The 20317-nt window shown below is 42.3% G+C and overlaps 2 protein-coding genes across 2 annotated transcripts in view; one reads left to right on the top strand and one right to left on the bottom strand.

Moving 5' to 3' along the window:
• Nucleotides 1–20317, bottom strand: part of LOC145351095 (protein CEBPZOS-like) — a 652257-nt gene that overhangs the window by 369663 nt on the left and 262277 nt on the right. The gene's annotated exons all lie outside the window — the stretch shown is intronic.
• Nucleotides 1–20317, top strand: part of LOC145350629 (arginase-1-like) — a 53880-nt gene that overhangs the window by 15097 nt on the left and 18466 nt on the right. The window contains exons 4-5 of the mRNA XM_080199835.1: nucleotides 2917–3076; nucleotides 17059–17153. Coding sequence (XP_080055961.1) covers nucleotides 2917–3076; nucleotides 17059–17153 — 255 coding nt within the window. The remainder of the gene's footprint in view (nucleotides 1–2916; nucleotides 3077–17058; nucleotides 17154–20317) is intronic.

The raw sequence follows: 20317 nt of genomic DNA on the forward strand, positions 1-20317 counted from the left end.
TGCCTCTCTCTTTTTTCTACACTCTGGTGGAATTTAATGCCCTCCCCAAGACAAAGTTGGAGATGTTAAGGCATTTAATTGGTTTGGAGGGCACCTTACGGGGGCCCTACCGTTTTTCCATCTAGACCTTGATTACGTTTAGGCGGCAAGAGATGGCCTTCCTGCCCTGCCATGAATTGAGGCCCTTAAGTGGGCAATTATTGCTTAAGGGCCTTATCCTGTCTTTGCTGGTATTCAACCTGTGGTGGGCAAGGCACAGGGAGCCTGGAAAGCAAACTTTGATGGGACCCGGCTTTGCTAACAGGGGGCCTGCCAAGAGCCATCCTTCTTTCCTTGCCGCCAACCCATCTCGCACAACCCTTATCCCACACTTGGTTCACCTGTTGCCTGAGGTCCTTGAAAATCCTGGGCCTCTGCTGAGTGCATTGTCAGCAACTACCACCACTGACCTGATGGTTTACCCGCAATAAAGGGCTACCAGCCTCCAACTACCTTCTCTCGTGGGGTGGGATTTCTGCCTCCCAAAGTCCTTGATCCCAAGAAGGCCTACCATTGGCCACTTAAGCACCTGACTGGCATTTAACATGGAGGATCTTTCCCAAAAAGGTGACACAGGTCTCTCACTGGCTCTCCAGTTGGCAGGTGAGACTCCTGTGGCCTCAATTAAATTGTGCTCTCTGTCTCTCTCCTATATTTAAATATAAAGATTCTAAACACTATACATGAAACAAAAGCATTTTAGAGTTTTCCAAATTCAGTTTGTTTGCTTTTTATTTAAAAATAAAAATTATATAAGGAAATAAATTAGGCTTGTCTCCATTTCCAAAAGCTGTTAGTGATTAGAATGTTTACATTCTCTAATAGTCAACAGGTCATAATCTTGTGAACTATAGGGTGTTTGCTTCAAAATTTAAAAAACAGCCTTTTCCAAAAATGAACTCAAACTAAGAGAGATAATCTAACCACAACTTTCCTCATGCCAGACTACTGTCAAACTCATGGGAGCTCCCAGTTACTTCCAAAAGAAGTAAAATTTTGCCTCTCAGAATGCCAAAGATGCTAAGGAGATGGAGCTGCAAATAGAGATTTCCTGAACTGAAAGGTTTTACTTCCCCAGCTCAGAATAGACCTGACTTAATATTGCAGACAGTCACCAAGGCAAAATGTCCCCACCCACTGGGTGTTGAGGGTGCAGATAGGATCTTCAGGTGGATGTGGGAAGGGGAGGTCAAGGCGGCTACACATTTCACAAGCACTAGATCTCCCAGCCATGTAGGATGGCAGCTACAGGAGATTTGTTTATAGGCACAAGTGTCTGCAGGTCTCATGTGAATCAGATGCATCGCTGCTAATCCTACAAATACCGGTGGAGTGAATGCTGGATAACTCCAAAGGCACAATATTAGAGTAACTGTTGGAATACAATATATTCGATATATTTTTCAATTAAATCAGTTTAATTTCATTTTAATTTTCCCTATTACTAACTTTAATTTTTGCACCAATTTGTAATTATTTTAACACCTTTCACATAATAAAACCAATTTTCCACTATAATCCTCTCCACCTGAAATATGTAAGCAATTGTGAAATTCAAGCATCCCATATTATTGTGTTTCAAATGGCTTTTGGACTTCACTCCCATACCAAACTTGCCTTTGAACTTGGCCAATAGTTTGTCAAAACTCTATGCTGATTCCATCCTGTCCACATCATCCTTATCTATTATGGGACCTCTGACCTTGACTCTAGTAAGAAATCTCACAATACCAAGTTAAGGTCCAACAGGTTTATTTGGTAGCACAAGCTTCCGAGCCCTGCTCCGAAAGCTCGTGCTACCAAATACGGCTCACTTGATAAAGGGGCAGCACTCCGAAAACTCAACCTACGAAATAAATCTGTTCGACTTTAATCTGGTATTATGAGACTTATTACTGTGCCTATCATAGTCCACGCTGCCATTTCCAAATCTTGATTCTAGACACCTGTCCCTATTCCCCATTCACTACCAGCATATGTTTATCCTCATAATTGTTTTGTACTTGGATCTATTTAACTTGAATTTTTCCTTCGTCCTTCATATTCATGACTACACCAAAGATTCTTTAGTGACATCTGCAAACAAAATACATTTAAAAGATAGGCGGTAGAAATGTCCACTTTAATGTTTTGTTAAAATAACAATAGCATAGTGGGAACTTTATTGAATTAGTAAATCAGATACCTGACCTGATGCACTGCAGGCATGAGTTCAAATCTCACCACATCAGCTGGGGGAATTTAAATTCAGTTAATAAATAAGTCTGGAATAAAATACTAGATTTACTAATAATAATCGTGAAGCTAGTGGATTGTCTTAAAATACCATCTGCTTCAGTAACATCTTTCAGCAGAGGAAATCTGCTATTCTTATCCAGTCCAGCCTACATATGATTCCACACTGAAAGCAACATGGTTGACAATTAGCTGCCTCTGAAATGGCTGAGCAAGCCACTCACAAGATCAGTTAGGGATGAGTAATAAATGCTGGCCTTGCCAGCAACATTCACATCCCAAGAAAAAATGGAAATAAATGTGACCGGTAGGTCTATATGATGGATAGGACAAACGAGAAACATTAATTTTTAACAGGCTGATAATCATTAAAAATTAAGCCTGACAGTATCTCCATTGATTAGATTTGTGGTACTTGTCAGTGGCTTTGTACAAACAGATTTGTTCAACTTAGGCTTTGATATCTATGATATCCGAGATATATTTTCTTATCAACATTCTCATGGAGACAAACGTCTAGAAATGCATCACAAAACTGTAGAGATAGAATGTGTAGACTTCACATTACAAAGGAAACAATTTGAAATATATTTAAGTTGAGATAAATTGCTGATATAATATGGATGCATATTCTCATTACAGTTTGGCAATCGGATCAATTTCTGGGGATGCAGCATTTCACTCAAACCTGTGTGTGGTTTGGGTAGATGCCCACGCTGACATTAACACCCCTAGTACAACACCATCAGGTAATCTGCATGGTCAACCTGTGTCATTTCTCATCAAGGAACTCAAGACTGAGGTAAATGTGAAATTACATGCAAAAATTACATACATCACTGTGTGAAGACAAATTGGGCTGGATTTTCCATTTCACCGCCCGTAGTAATCTAGCAGAACAGATTGTGCAATAAATATTTAAAGAACATTGTTGTCCAATACAAAAGACTAGCCACAGGTACTGCTATGATAACATTATTTTAGCCACAGCAATAGTTTTAGAAAATGCCTTGCACATAATGCAGGTAAATGTGCTACATATGTATATTTACTAAACTATCATATACATCATTCAAGTGAAATGTTGCATTCTTCCTCTTTCACCACATTTTGGCAGCCTGCAATGAACTTATCAGATTCAAGACATTTTAGTGCAGTTTTTAGATTTTTGGCAAGCATTTACAATGAGCACTTTGACCTTACTGGAACAATTACTAAGGATGCTGACTCTCACAAAAAGAGGCATGAGACTTACTCCTGCTCTCCATCTATAATATAGTTGGATGCTTTTCCTTAGCCCGATATGTCCTATTAGAGCTCTTGGCCACTTGATGGGCTTGCTTTCTTTTGCTGGTCTGGAGTGATTATTCTGATTGTTCAGGCTGGCCACAATGTCAGTTAGAATAGTGCATTATAGAAGGAATGCATTTGGCCTATTAGCTTGAGTTTCTTTGTGAAAAGCAATCAAATTAGTTTCCTTTCTCCACTCATACCCTGTACTCTTGATTTATTTTCTCCTTCAAGTACTTATCTAATTCCGTTTCAAAGACTACTACTGAATCTGTACAAACTGCCCTATCAGGAAGTATATTCTAAATCCTAACCAACTTCTCATCTTAAGAAGTTGCTGGTGTCTCCACGACACTGAAATAAAGCATTTTCACCTATGTTACACACAATTTTAGCAGATAACCAATAACCAAGGAAATAGAGCACAGACAATAATTTAAAAAAACTTGCTCCTGCTCTGTTTTTCAGCTGATAATTATGCCATAAAATGCATAATTTTATGCATGTATATACAATGTATGAATATGAATATAATGATATCATAAGCCTAATCATGTTTTACTTATTAATCAAAAATACAAATAGCCACATCTAGATTCTTAGTGAGCCACATGTATTGGATACTAGTTATAGAATTAAAAGAAAATGTTTTTTTCTGTATGTGGACAAGGCTGGCAAAGCTAACATTTATTGCCCATTCCTAACTGTGTTTAAGAAGGTAGTGGTGAACTGCCGCTTTGAATTGTTGTAGCCAGTGTGGTGAAGTTACGTCCATAGTCCTATCAGACAGGAAGTTCCAAGATTTTTTACCTGAAGGAGGTCAGTGATCATACTTTCAAGTCAGAATGGTGTAATGGTTTTATTATGGACCTGCTTCTTCTAGGTGGTGGATATTACTGGCTTGGAAGGAACTGTCAGAGAAGAATGCAGTGCATCTTTAGATGGTACACACTGCAGTGCACTGGTGTTGAAGGGATTGAATGTTAAGGTGGTGGATGGCATGTGTAATAACTTTGGCAAGGCCAGTCTTCCATCACGAAGAGTGAGAGTGACAGCAACTGACTGAATGTGGCATCAATGAGCCTTAGCAAAACTGGAAACAATGGGTATCAGGAGGTAAACTCTCAGCTAGTTGGAGTCATACCTGGCACATAGGGAGATGGTTGTGGTTGTGGGGGTCAGTCATTTCAGCTCCAGAACATCTCTGCAGGAGTCCCTCAAGGTAGTGTCCTAGGCCAACCATCTTCTGCTTCATCAATGACCTTCCCTCCGTCATAATGTCAGAAGCAGGGAAGTTCTGTTAGTTGCCACTTTTGTTACTTGCCACTTGGGCTGACAAGTGGCAAGTAACATTCATGCCACACAAATATTTGGCAATGACCATCACCAATAAGACACAATCTAACCAGTGCCCCTTAATATTCAATGGTGCTACCATCACTAACTCCATCATTGTCATCATCTTTGGAGTTGCCATTGACCAGAAATTCAACTGGGCTCAACACAGTGGCTACAAGAGCAGGTCAGAGGCTAGGAATACGGTAGCAAGTAACTCACCTCCTTTCTCCCCAAGGCCATCAATAAGGCACAAATCAAGAGTGTGATGGAACACTCAAAAAGCTTGACACCATCCAGGACAAAGCAGGCTGCTTGACTGGCACCACATCCACAAACATCCACTCCCTCCACCACCAATGCTCAGTAGCAGCAGTGTGCACTATCTGCAAGATGCACTGCAAAAGTTCACCAAAGATCCTTAGACAGCACCTTCCAAACCCTCAACTACTTCCATCAAGAAGGACAAGAACAGCAGATACACGGGAACACCAGCACCTGCAAGTTCCCCTTCAAACCACTGACCATTCTGACTTGAAAATGTATTGCCGTTTCTTCGCAATCATTGGATAAAAATCCTGAAATTTCCTTCCTAACAGCATTGTAGGTCAACCCACAGCATTTCAAGAGGGCAGCTCACCACCATCTTCTCAAGGGCAACCAGGAATGGGCAATAAATTTTGTGAAAAGTCTGACAACACCAGGTTTTAGTCCAACCTATTTATTTGATAATATACTCACAAGCTTTCGGGGTTAGCCCCTTCGTCAGGTGAATGGAGAGTTCTGGCCTCAGACAGAGCATATAAAGCACAGACAGTTTAGAGATTACTGATTAGAATGCGAATCCTTACACCTAACCTGCTGTTCAAGACCTGAAGTGGCTGATAATGTGAGTGGAAGGAGCACTGATCACAGTTTAAAGAGATGTGTATTCTTCAGGTCTTGAACAGCAGGTTAGGTGTAAGGATTCGCATTCTAATCAGTAATCTCTAAACTGTCTGTGCTTTATATGCTCTGTCTGAGGCCAGAGCTCTCCATTCACCTGACGAAGGGGCTAACCCCGAAAGCTTGTGAGTATATTATCAAATAAATAGGTTGGACTAAAGCCTGGTGTTGTCAGACTTTTCACTGTGTTTACGCCAGTCCAACGCCGGCATACCCACATCAATAAATATTGGCCAGTCGGCGATGCCCATGTCCTACAAATGTATAAAAAATATCAACACCCTTTACTTACATAGTGAATAAAGTACAGCTTCAGCAACTATAGTACACACGTCAAGCCCAGGAGTCTTTTGACTGCTGGCCTGAGTAGAAACAGCTGCTTTTAAACTACCACTGCTCCTTTCCTATTGGGCGACCCTCTGCTCACTTAATAGGGGAGCTCATAATCAGACCCACGAGGAGATCTACTGGTGATCCCCCATGGCCATCATAACACAATGCCAATCAAGCAATCTGATTTATTCTGGATAGTGTCAAACCTCAAGAATGTTGTTTGTATTGCATTCAACTAGGCAAGTGGAGAGTATTTCACTATAGAAAGCACAACTCAGAAGTGTACAGTAGAAAGGCTTTGGGAATTAGGAGATGATTCACCCACCCAATCTCTTGCATGCTCTTGTAGCCACAGTTATTTTGCATAGCTTTCATTCCATTGATTTTAACAGAATGAAAATTGTGTGGGTGCTATGAACAGCTTAATACTGAAGTGGTGATCAAAATCCACCCTATTGAATATAGAGACAATTGCACTGTAGTTGCAGCTGTTATCATCATTCAGTTAACCTTCTGTTTATTTTTAATGTTTTTCCCCAAAAAGGAAGTAAAATAAAAGATTATTGAGCTGAATGGGTTTATTCTTTTAGAGAACCATGCACAGAATCCATCGGTATTAAAAATTCGCAAGTCAAGTTGCAGCTTTATAGAACCTTAGTTAGGCCGCACTTGGAATATAGTGTTCAATTCTGGTCGCCACACTACCAGAAGGATGTGGAGGCTTTGGAGAGGGGACAGAAAATATTTACCAGGATGTTGCCTAGTATAGAGAGGTTGGAGAAATTTGGTTTGTTCTCACTGGAACGACGGAGATTGAGGGGCTACCTGATAGAAGTCTACAAGATTATGAGGGACCCGGACAGAATGGATAGTCAGAAGCTTTTTCCCAGGGTGGAAGAGTCAATTACTGGGAGGAATTTAAGGTGTGAGAGGCAAGATTTAAAGGAGATGTACAAGGCAAGTTTTTTATACAGAGGATGGTGGGTACCTGGAACTCGCTGCCAGGGGAGGTGGTAGAAGCAGATACGAGACTGACTTTTCAGGGCATCGGGACAAATGTATGAATAAGATGAGAATAGAGGGATGTGGTCCCCAGAAGGGTAGGGTGTTTTAGTTTAGTTGGGAATATGGTCGGTGCAGGCTTAGAGGGCCGAAGGACCTGTTCGTGTGCTATAATTTCCTTTGGTTCTTTTGTCTTGTTTTAGTATGTCCTTTCATTTTCTATGTTATTCAAATAGGGCTATTTCCATACACAAATCCTCCAGACCTCCATCATCAAGAAACTAAGGAGAAAAAAATACTGTAAACAGTTGAAGCATCTTTTTTTAAGTAGGTGGGTGTGTACCAGGCAGTCAGATTCATACAGGGCATTCAAGAACTTTTTAAAAAGAGATGTGATTGCATACTGTAATAAAATTATCTTTCATGAGGTGGGGAGGGGAATGTGGTCAACATTCTTTATCTCTGTCCTTGGATTTGAATCCAACCTAAATGTAAATGAAAGCCCACAACAGATGTAATATCTCAAGTTTCTTGAGCATTCACATTTGCCTAGAAAGCAACACTGACTACACTTCAAAGGTAATTCATTGGTTAGTGTCATAAGGGTACCTTTAAGAAAGGTTTTTTTAAATCATGCAACTTACAGCTTCAGTGATGTCATTGGGGGTGGAGCTAAGCTGTGGCAGTCAGGTGATAGGGCTTTTAGTTTAGTTTGAGGCATTCAGGTGATGGGGGTTTTTCCTTGGGCTTTTAGTTTCGTTTGTGGGCAATTTTGTTTGGGAAGCAGTTTAGCAGCAAGCTAAGAAGCTTTCTCTTTCTTCCCGTTATATTTTCTCTTTGCTTGGTTCTGCCTTAAAGAAGCTGTGTTTTGGGAATAGATTCAACTACAATCTCTTCTGTGTTTCTTCCCAAGGATTTTCAGCATCAACCCAGGAGGCGGGATTCCTTTAACAAGTGGGCATTAATCTATACTGTATTGTGTTTATTTGGAGGGCTTTGTGTATTGGATGTTGGCTTTGGTTGGACCACATTAGAGATATTTCCTTAAGAGTTATACATTATCATGTATGTCAGCAAGCTTGATTTCTAAGTCTTCAGCCAGTGATGAAGCTATGCTGGGGTTCTTTAGCTCGGCCGCATTGATTCTTTTCATAACATTGCTTCCTTATGGTCGCCTCTTGGGTCTGATGCGGAGCCTCATTTTGGAGACAATGAGTCTGTGATCTGTCCAGCAGTCAGCACCACACATGGCCTTGGTCACTCTGACATCTTGCCTATCTTTTCTCCTGGCAATGATATAGTCGATAAGATGCCAATGCTTAGAGCGGGGATGCGTCCAAGAAGTCTTGTTATAGGTAGGCAGACAGAAGGTTGTGTTGGTGATAAGGAGGTTGTATGCTGCACAGGTCTTCATTAAGCGTAGGCTGTTACTGTTATACTTGTCCACTCCATGCCTCCCAATGATTCCCTGCTAGATTGCAAAGTTACACCCTACTCTTGCATTGAAATCGCCAAGCAAGATCAGCTTGTCGGTACTGCTCACTGCTGATAGTAGGGTGTCTAGTTCTTCATAGAACTTGTCTTTCATCTCGTCCGGGTTATTCATTGTGGGGGCATAGGCGCTGATCAGGGTGGTTTGACTTCTGTTCTGTAGCGGAAACTGTAATGTCATAAGCTGATCGTTCACACCCTTGGGTAGACTATCAAGTTTCCGAACAAGGTGACTCCTGATGGTGAATCCAACTCCAGCATCATGATGCTCATTGCTACCGTGACTGCTCCAGAAAAAAGTGTATCCACCTCCAGTTTCAGTCAACTGACCTATGTTACCAAGACAAGTTTCACTCAGGGCTGTAATGTCAATGTTGTACGTTGCAAGCTCTGTGGCAACTAAGGCTGTTCTTCTCTCTGGTCTTTCTGCTGTAGGGTTGTCCAAAAGCATGCGCACGTTCCAAATGCCAATGATAAGCAGTGTTACCTTGTGTTTTATTTTGTTCGTTCAACTGCAAGATAGGATCCCCGCCAGCTGCGGTAAACTGGCCAGGGTGTAGTGAAGCAGGCAATGTTTAGGGCACCTTTTCTAGCCCCTTCCTCATTCTACGGAGGTGAGCAGTGCATTCCTGAAGAGGACTGCTCAGTTGCCCAGGTTAACACCAAGTTTCACTGCTGCTTCGGTCAGCGGAAAATGACCATTAGACCTGAACCACCTGTGTGCAGGTCCGTGACTACAGCTTCCAGTGTATCCACACCTGCTGCTTCGTCGCTCGCCCATCGCCACAAGACTTCAAGGGCTGAGCAGGACACTGATGATGATGATGGTGATGATAGTGTTGAGACTAGCGTTTGATTTGATTAAAGTGAGGGTGAGTTGCGCAGTGTCAGCGTCACTGTCTCTCTTCCCAATTCCCATCTAGATCCAGTGGCAAGACGAGAGTCAAAACAGCTGGAGATGGGACTAGGCGCAGCAAATGACCAGGACGAGTTCTATGCCTTGTCCTGCCGTTTGCGTACCACGGTGCTTGCAGAGACTGCCTTCTTGACCGTTGGACCTTCCTTTGGTTTCATCTGCTCAACCTGCCGGAGTCTGTCTTCACATGCTGGGATAGACATCTCCCTATCTCACCGAGGGTTGAAACCCATGGGCTACCCTCACCTGGTTTAGCCGGCTTGTCGAAGCCATTGCTGGGGTGTGGCCACTGTCACATGCAAACAGCTATGGGGAGCCACAGGTGACAGCTGAGTGCCAGGTCGGGACAAAGGATGGACAAACCGCCCTGAAAGGACACAACATGTTTCCCCACCAGAGGTACTACCCTTCCCTGACACCCCATACACACCCAGAAAACAAGCTTCTGACATACACCTTGCAGGCAGTGCTGAGGACGACTGGGAACGCTTCAGGGATGCTGTCCATACATCTACACTGGAGATGCTCAGGCCCTCTACCTACAAGCAGAATGATTGGTTTGATGAGAATGATGAGGAGATACAGGCTCTACTTGTTGAAAAGCACCATCTTCATCGGGCCTGTCAGAACGACCTATCATCATCTGCCAAGAGAAATGCTTTTACCAGTACTTGCAGGACAGTCCAGAATAAACTGCGTAAAATGCAGGATGCCTGGCTGAGCGCCAAGGCAGATGAAATACAGGGATACGCTGACAGAAACAACTTGAAACGGTTCTATGAAGCCCTCAACACTTTCTACGGACCTCAATCTCTCGGGAGCTCCCCCTCCTCCTGAGTACAGATGGTAGAACTCTCATTACAGAGAGGGCCCAGATCCTGCAGAGATGGGCTGACCACTTTGAAGCCATCCTCAACCGACTGTCATCTATTAATGATGAGGCAATAGACAGGATTCCCCAGGTTGATATCAACAGCGCCATGGATGACCCACCGGTAGTAGCCAAAGTCACAAAAGCTGTCAGCCAACCATCCAGTGGCAAAGCCCCAGGGGCAGATGCGATAGCCGCAGAGGTCTACAAATCTGCTAGTCCTGTACTTATCGAGAAGCTCACTGAGTTGTTCCAGTCCTTTTGGAAGCAAGGATCCATTCCTCAGGAACTTAAAGATGCTTCCATTGTACACCTCTACAAGAGGAAGGGCAATCGGCAAGTATGTGACAACCACCGAGGAATCTTGCTGCTCTCCATCACAGGAAAAACCCTCGCAAGAGCCCTGCTAAAGCATCTGGTCACTCATCTGGATCTGGGCCTGCTTCCAGAGTCAGTGTGGCTTCTGCAAAGGTCGCGGGACCATTGACATAATTTTTGCTGCGCGCCAACTTTAGAAGAAGTGTCAGGAGCAGAATCGCGAGCTCTAGACAACCTTTGTTGACCTCGCAAAAGCCTTTGACACTGTAAGCCAACAAGGCCTGTGCAGGATCATGTCAAAGTTCGGCAGCCCCTCCAAATTCATTCAGATGGTACGCCAGTTCTGTGATGGCATGATGGCCAGAGTACTGGATGGCGGAGAATCCTCTGAGGCATTCCCAATCACCAATAGTGTCAAAAAGGGCTGTGTGCTCGCACCCACACTGTTCAGCATGATGTTTACTGCCATGCTAAATGATGCTTTCCAGGACAGTGTTGCTGGAGTCAGTCTCAAGTACAGAGTGGATGGGAAGTTCTTCAATCTGTGGAGACTTCAAGCTATTACCAAAGTGAAGGAGACTGTTCTGAGCGACTTCCTCTTTGATGATGATTGCGCCCTGTATATTGGCTCAGATGTGGAGATGCTGGTGTTGGATTGGGGTAAACACACTAAGAAGTCTCACAACACCGGGTTAAAGTCCAACAAGTTCATTTGATAGTAAACCCAGAAACTTTCGGAACGCTGTTCCTTCGTCGGGTGAGTGGAAAGTTCTGATCAGAAACAGGCCATATAAAGGCACACACAGTTTACAGAACACTGATTAAAACGCGAGTTTTTACAGCTAATCTACTATTCAAGTCTTAAAGGTGCAGACAATGTGAGTGGAGATAGCATTAAGCATAGGTTAAAGAGATGTGTATTGTCTCCAGGCAGGACAGTAAGTGAGATGTTGCAAGTTCAGGCAAGTCATGCACCAGCCTGTTTCGCATGCACCGTACACAGAACCCATAATCACAATCAAAGAGCAGAAACTACAGGCAGTGGACCAATTCGCTTATCTTGGCAGCACCCAAACAGCGACTATTGATACAGGAATTAACTGCAGAATAGCAAACGTAAGTTCTGCTTTTGGTAGACTGCGCTCCACTGTATGGGAATGTTGAGGAATCAGCCCAGCAACAAAACTGAAGATCTATAGCGCTGCAGTACTCACTACCCTTCTGTACGCCTGTGAAACATATCGAAGGCATGCAAGACAGCTCAATCATTTCCACATGACTTGTCTTTGCAGGATATTACGCATCAGATGGCAAGACAAAGTACCAGACACTTAAGTTCTCTCTAGAGCAAGTCTACCATCAGTCCACAGACTGCTGATGAGAGCACAGACCTGGTGGGCAGATCATGTCATCCGTATGTCAGACGAGCGCATACCCAAGCAGCTCCTTTTTGGGGAACTCTCTACTGGAAGGCTTCGCGTGGAGAGCGGAAGAAACGTTTCAAAGACACACTCAAGGCCTCCCTGAAGTCGCTTGACATAGACACGACCATCTGGGAAACGTTGGCACAAAACCGCCCTACCTTGGCGCTGCCTCATCCACAAAGGCTGTCAAGCTTACGAAGCAAGGTGTATTGCTAACGCACAACTTAAGCGCGACGTACGCAAGTCCAGAGCCACCAGCACAACACCTACAGTGTCTACACAAGTCTGTCCAATATGTGCCAGGACATTCAGTGCCTGAATTGGCCTGATCAGTCATCTTCGGACACACCGCCACCAGCCTCAAAATGACTAACGATGTTGAGGTCCCTATCAATGACGATGGACGAACAACAACAACATTATTGTGGTTGTTGTGTTTCTTGTTTGTAATTGTTAAAAGTTCTTGCTAAGTGTCTTACTAAATATGTCAACAATATTCTTAGTTAAACTTTGTTTTTGATAAAGCTCCTCATTGGGTCAGTTGAAACACACCTGAAGTGAAACATCTCATGCTCATCCTAGCCAAATTCAACGCAAAACATTATAAGTCAGGCGAGCTTCAAAGAAATCTTGAAGGATCCAAACTGACTTGTAACATTAGGAATACTTTTTGAAACCCTAAAACATGAAAGTTGTCCTAAAAGAGCAAGCTGCTTGTTTCTTTCTCACATGTCCATAGTCTCAAAATGAAATTACAATCTCACTCAGTGACGCCGCACCATTGCTGGTGTGGGCACTGGAAATATGTCACAAAGGTGCAGTGCTAGGTTTATCTTCTAAAGATGAGTTTACAGCCTATTGCTGTTACAGAATACATCTAATTGCATTTTACATAGTTTGGAAGTGAATAATGGTTATAAATGCTGCTAGAATCACCCAAAGGTAAGAAATATAACCTCATTGTAATACTTTATGAATAATGTAATTGCACTGTATTATTTCATATGTGACATAATTTGAACCTCTTCAATCAATGTCACTTTAACAACATTTGAATTGCAATAAATACTCAAAAATGTTGCCTGGAGAGGAGTTTGAATAAGATTACAATTCTGTCTTTGAAGTTTCCAAACTTTGCTGTTATGATAGTGAAACTAATTAAACTCTAAATAAATGGCAGGTTTATATATAGGTAAAGTAGAGGTGCATATTTGTACCAATGGAGAAATAGGGGTGTGACTGTTTGAGAAACAGGGGTGTGGGATAAGGCATGAAGGAGAACTTGCTGCAACCTCCCAAATCTCCTCCCATCTGATTTTTCAGCAGAATTGACAGGTGGCATTCAAAATGCCTGTCTAAACACAAGTAGGCTAATTGAAATAACATGGTAGGGTGCAACCCAATTCTATAACAGCATAAAATTTAGTCTAGCATGTGGGCTTGTCTTTGTACATCTATGGTGAATTTCCAATCTCTGCTGTTTATATCATGGGAAGTATTAGGCTCGATGCCAAAGCAGTTCACACAGGAAAGAGCACAAAATTGGAAGATAAAAGTGTATTATAGCTACGGTTGTAATACAGTCAAAAGTGTTTATTCTCTGGGGAAACTTGTTATCTTATCCCTACAACAATAAGAGCTTAAAATAGCTATTGACACAAAGATAAATTCTACGATCTGCTATTATGAAAGAAAATGAATAATTGGAACAGAAATTCAAATTGCCCATTCTTTACTAAGGTGAATTTTTACCATTATCCCAGTGCTCATGATGTAATGATAAATTTGGGTTGTATGAATTATTCTGCTTCAAATTATTTAAGAAAAAATAAACCACCTTTATTTACACAACCTGTTTCACAAACTCCAATGAACCCAAGTGTTTTATAGCCGATGAAATAGTATTTTCACTGTTGTAATATGGGGGAAAACAACAATCAAATTAAGCACAGCTATGTGCTACAAAGAGAAATGAGACAACAGGTTTGTTGATAATCTGTTTGTGATATTGTTTGAGAGATAAGTATCGATTGGAACACAACCAGAACCCCCTGCTCTTTGAATTGTGTGACTCCAGGGTCTTTTAAATCCAACTCAGAGGGCAGATAGCTCCCTAGGTCTTGGTTTATCTTCTCATCTGAAAGCACCTCTGTATTACACTGAGATATCAGTTCTAGAGTATGTGCTCAAGTCCCTGGAGTGGAACTTGAATTCACAGGTTCAGGAGGGAATGCTACCATTGACTCAAGTCTGATAATCAGAAGTTCCATGTATGAGGGGAATCTTGTTGTCTTATCCCAACAACAATTAAAGTTTTAAAACATGTATTTACATTATGTTATAAAGAATGAAGAAAATAATATACATGTACTTAATATAATAAATATAATTCTCTTGGATTATTTTGTCTTCTAAATGCCTTAACATAGGAAATAATGTACTTGCATTCATAAGTTACTTGTGTTTCTTTGCTGCAGTCAGCTTTTGAAGCAACTGGTAGCAAAGTTAAAGTAAGAATATTCAAATAATATTCAATTCTTCTATCTCAGATTGCACAAGCTTTCTGGCATTTTAATTCCCTGGCAGTACCATAGCTATGCTGGTTGTCTAAAACCAAAGGATATTCCTACCAGCCATTGTTACAATGTCATGGACTTCTAATTTACACCTATCATGTGCCTGGCTGTTGTTATTGCTGGAAATGACTGAAAATAAGTCATCATTAATTGCAGCCACTACAATCTAAAATTGCAAGTTACTAAAGTTCATAGTAACTAATGGATTATTCATGGAAAAGTTTCTAATTACATTTATATGTAATTGTTGCTTTGAAATTAGTCAATAATTTATACATAACTTTGTAGTTGTAAATAATGGCCCAAAACAATGTAAATATATTTTTCATGCCACATGGTAAACAATCTTTCTCAGCCTGGTACTCTCTGGTACCATCTCTCAACGCTTCCTGGCTATCCCACAGCTGACTGCGTTTATCACAAAGCACTGAATGAAATGCATTTTAATTCAGTTGCCAAAACACACTTAACGCACCATAAACAAATAGCTACTTTAACTGTATTCTTTAATCTTGACAGAATACCAACAGTCATTGCAAAACTATTGCTATAGGAAAAGTACACACACCAACAACCAAAGTAATCTGTGGGCTGGATTTTTCCTTCCCTCCCAAGCGTGTTTTTGACAGGTGTCACGTAAAATAGGTTGGGTGGCTAGCCTACTACATTCCTGTCCACCACTGAGCTGACCCTATAATACACTGGATGCTGAAATCGTCAGCCTGCAGACCATATTTAAATAAACAATTAAAAATTAATTACCCTCCTCCCTCCCTGGGCTCCAGGAAACCTCACCACTCAAAAACCACAGGCCTTTCCTCTCTTCTGTGAGCCTTCTTGCAGTCTTGGCAGTACCTACCAATGCTCTGGCACCACCGGAACTGGCCAGCTGCCCTTGAGAGTGGAACTTCCTTCAAGTGAGGGGTGGAAGTCCCACCCACCCTCAACTACTTTTGCCAGCCTGCAGTATGGTATGGCTGTGGGGTAGGCTTTGTCTGGTCCCCAAGCCCACTCCCCATTGTCCTCCTACTCACCCACGCACCTTGTAGAATGCAGCCCTTTGTCTCTAGTTCAATGCAATAATTTCTGAACTTTGTTGATGATTGGTCACACTTGACAGATTTCTTCACTGTAAACTTCAAGTTATTTTTCCTGTACAAAAGGGGTAGGTGCCATGGGATTGGGACGGTAAATATAACTAAAGAAAGGGTGTAAGGACAGTCCTAGGGACAACAGGTCAGTTAGTTTAGCATCAGTGTTGAGTAAGGTTTTGGAATCCATAATCAGTGAAAAAAATCAAGAAGCACTTGGAGAGTTTTGAGTTAATTAAGGAGAGCCAGCTGAAATTTGTAAAAGGTGGATTGTGCTTGACTAATAAATATAAAAGCAAATTACTGCGGATGCTGGAATCTGAAACAAAAGCCCAAAACACCAACAGCAGCTGTGGAAAGAGAATAGGGCTAATCTTTCAAGTTTGGATGACACTTCTATAGAGCTCAATTTCAAAATGTGTAGATGGTGCAAAACTTTGAAGCATTGTAAACTGTGAGGAGGATAGTGCCAAGCTTCAAAAGAACAGAGACAAGTTTTCAGGCAATTTCCATTATAAATCTGGACATAATTTTTTCCAATATGATTTCTAACATTAAAGTTTGATATAAACTTGACAACAGGAAATATTTTATTGTCAAAGAGTGTGCACAGGTACAAGGGTTTTTAGTACTTGCCTTTTTTTCATATTATTAACGAAATTTTTGAAAGTTTCTGGGTACCTTTTCTGATAGGTAAGTAAGGTAAAAATCGGGATCTCGATGTAACAAAATATATGAAGAAATAAGCCCAGAGAATATCTACACACTCTGCTAATAATAAAGCAAATTATACCACAATATACTGTGCTTAAATGAAACTAATCCACTGGCTGCTGCTGTTCTGCTGTGTTATGAGTTTTAGCAGATGTCCCATATTACACTAGGAACTCTGAGCACAGCCCCCAAACACACACATTATTCTGTCCTTAGGTGTGAGCTAGGAACACTTAATAAACATTATGTTCAATATATATAAATTGTTTCAACATAGATTTATTCCATGGCCTTTGTTCGCCACATCCCAGGAAGTATGGGGAAACTGTAATTGGGATCACTCTTTACCATTAAAATAATTATAAAGCACTCATCTTAGACTTTCAGATTACCTCAATCTAAAGCAATTTTTCAGTCTGTTAGTTAGCGGTCGAAATTTCTTTGAACACTAAGTTATTCTTCATGTTTTTCACCTTAGATTCCAACTGTCCCGGGATTCAGTTGGCTGAAACCATGTTTATCTGCAAAAGATATTGTTTATATTGGTCTGAGAGAGGTGGATCCTGGTGAGAAGTGAGTTTCTTAATTGAAGATATGTTGAGAACTTATAATTCATCTAATTAGTATTTAACTTTCAAATATGAGAAGCAATTGTTATTTATTTAGTACATCTTTTAGTATCTTATAAAATATATGGGAGTATAGTCATATATAGATTAATTGGCAATTGTGCAGTAAGTTGCAAATTTATTACATAGGCTCCAATTATTTTGCCTTATCTGAGGTCATCATCACAGACTTCAGAGCAGCCTTCTCAAAAGTCAACTCACTGGCCCAGATGAGGTACCCGGATGAACACTTACATCCTGTGCAGACCAGCATGCAGAGATATTCGCAGACATCTTCAACCTCTCTTTACACCAATCTAAGGTCTCTATCTGTTTCATGGAGATGACCATCACCCAGGTACCAAAGAAAAGCCATGCAGTGTGCCTTAATGACTGTTGTCCAGTGGTTCTGGCATCCATTATTATGAAATGCTTTGAAAGGTTAATCATGGCATGAATCAATTCCAGCCTCCTGGTTTGGCCAGATTTACTACAGTCCGCCTATCACCACAACAGGTCCACAGCAGGTGCCAAGTCTGTGGCCCTACACTGAGTAAGAAGTCTCACAACATCAGATTAGAGTCCAACCAGTTTATTTGATAGTAATCTTACAAGCTTTTGGAAATGGTGTTCCTTCGTCAGGTGTATGGAAGGTTCTGATCAGAGAAGGGCATTTAAAGTCACACAGTTTACAGAATACTAATTAGAATGCAAGTCTTTACAGCTAACCTGCTATTCAAGTCTTAAAGATGCAGACAATGTGAGTGGAGATAGCATTAGCATAGGTTAAAGAGATGTGTTTTGTCTCCAGACAGTACAGTAAGTGAGATTTTACAAGCCCAGGCAAGTCATGGGGGTTACAGATAGTGCGACATGAACCCAAGATCCCGGTTGAGGCCGTGCTCATGTGTGCGGAACTTGGCTATCAGTCTCTGCTCAGCGACTCTGCGTTGTCGTGTGTCATGAAGGCCACCTTCGACAACGCTTACCCGAAGATCAGAGACCGAATGCCCGTGACCACTGAAGTGTTCACCAACAGAGAGGGAACAGTCTTGCCTGGTGATTGTCGAGTGATGTTCATTCATCCATTGTCATAGCGTCTGCATGGTCTCTCCAATTTACCATGTTTCGGGACATCCTTTCCTGCAGCGTATTAGGTACACAACGGTGGCCGAGTTGCAAGAGTATGTGCCATGTACCTGGTGGATGGTGTTCTCACGTGAGATGATGTCATCCGTGTCGATGATCCAGCATGTCTTGCAGAGGTTGCTGTGGCAGGGTTGTGTGGTGTTGTGGTCACTGTTCTCCTGAAGGCTGGGTAGTTTGCTGCGAACAACGGTCTGTTGAAGACTTCAGAGTCTTCAACACATGATTAGAACATAGAACATAGAACATAGAACACTACAGCACAAACAGGCCCTTCGGCCCACGAGTTGTGCCGATCACCAACACCTACCAACCTACAGACCTATCTATAACCCTCAATCTCATTAAACCCCATATACTCATCCAGAAGTCTTTTAAAAGACCCCAGCGAGTTCACCTCCACCACCACTGACGGCAGCCGATTCCATTCACTCACCACCCTCTGAGTGAAAAACTTACCCCTAACATCACTTCTGAACCTCCCTCCCCGCACCTTAAATCTGTGTCCTCTCGTAGCAACCATTTCAACCTGGGGAAATAGCCTCTGAGAGTCCACCCTATCTATTCCTCTCAACATTTTGTAAACTTCTATCAGGTCGCCTCTCAACCTTCGTCTCTCCAGGGAAAAGAGTCCCAGCTCCCTCAACCTAACTTCATAAGGCATGCCTCCCAGTCCAGGCAACATCCTTGTAAATCTCCTCTGTACCCTCTCAATAGCTTCTACATCTTTCCTATAGTGAGGCGACCAGAACTGCGCACAATACTCTAAATGAGGCCTGACAAGGGTCTTATAAAGTTGCAGCATTACCTCCCGACTCCTAAACTCAATCCCTCGATTAATGAAGGCCAGTACACCATACGCCTTCTTGACCACCTCCTCCACCTGCGAGGCTGATTTAAGAGTCCTGTGGACCCGGACCCCAAGATCCTTCTGCTCTTCAACACTACTCAGACTTCTGCCCTTGATAGTGTACTCGTTCATCCCGTTGGTTCTGCCAAAATGGACGACTACACATTTATCTGCGTTGAAGTCCATCTGCCACTTCTCCGCCCAGTCCTGCATCCTATCTATGTCCTGCTGCAACTTTTGCCATCCTTCCAGACCATCCACAACATGACCAACCTTCGTGTCATCAGCGAACTTACTTACCCATCCCTCCACTTCCTCATCCAGGTCATTTATGAAAATGACAAACAACAAGGGTCCCAGAACAGATCCTTGAGGCACTCCGCTGGTGACTGACCTCCATTCAGAAAAAGCCCCATCCACAACCACTCTCTGCCTTCTGCAGGCAAGCCAGTTCTGGATCCACAAGGCCAAAGGCCCTTGGATCCCATGGCCTCTCACCTTCTCAAGAAGTCTTGCATGGGGGACCTTATCAAACGCCTTGCTGAAGTCCATGTACACTACGTCCACGGCACTTCCTTCGTCAATGTGTTCAGTCACATTATCGAAGAACTCAACTAGGCTTGTAAGGCACGACCTGCCCTTGACAAATCCATGCTGACTATTCCTGATCATGTCAAACCTCTCCAAATGTTCGTAAATCTTGTCCCTCACAAGCCTCTCCATCAGCTTACCAACCACTGAGGTTAGACTCACCGGTCGGTAATTTCCCGGGCTATCTCTGTTCCCTTTCTTGAAAATAGGAACTACATCCGCAATCCTCCAATCCTCCAGAACCTCTCCTGTCTCCATTGACGACGCAAAGATCATCGCCAGGGGCTCTGCAATCTCTTCCCTCGCCTCCCACAGTATCCTGGGGTACATCCCATCTGGTCCCGGCGACTTATCTACCTTGATGGAATTCAAAAGTTCCAACACATCCTCCTCCTTAATATTCACGTACTCAATCCTTTCCATCTGCTGGAAATCCATAACAAAATCTCCCAGATCGGCTTCCACTGTGAATACTGAGGCGAAGTACTCGTTAAGCACCTCTGCCATTTCTTCTGGTTCCACACAAACCTTTCCCCCCTCAC

Source organism: Carcharhinus amblyrhynchos, chromosome 12, assembly GCF_965287045.1.
Source record: "Carcharhinus amblyrhynchos chromosome 12, sCarAmb.v2.hapA, whole genome shotgun sequence".
NCBI classification, from domain to species: domain Eukaryota; kingdom Metazoa; phylum Chordata; class Chondrichthyes; order Carcharhiniformes; family Carcharhinidae; genus Carcharhinus; species Carcharhinus amblyrhynchos.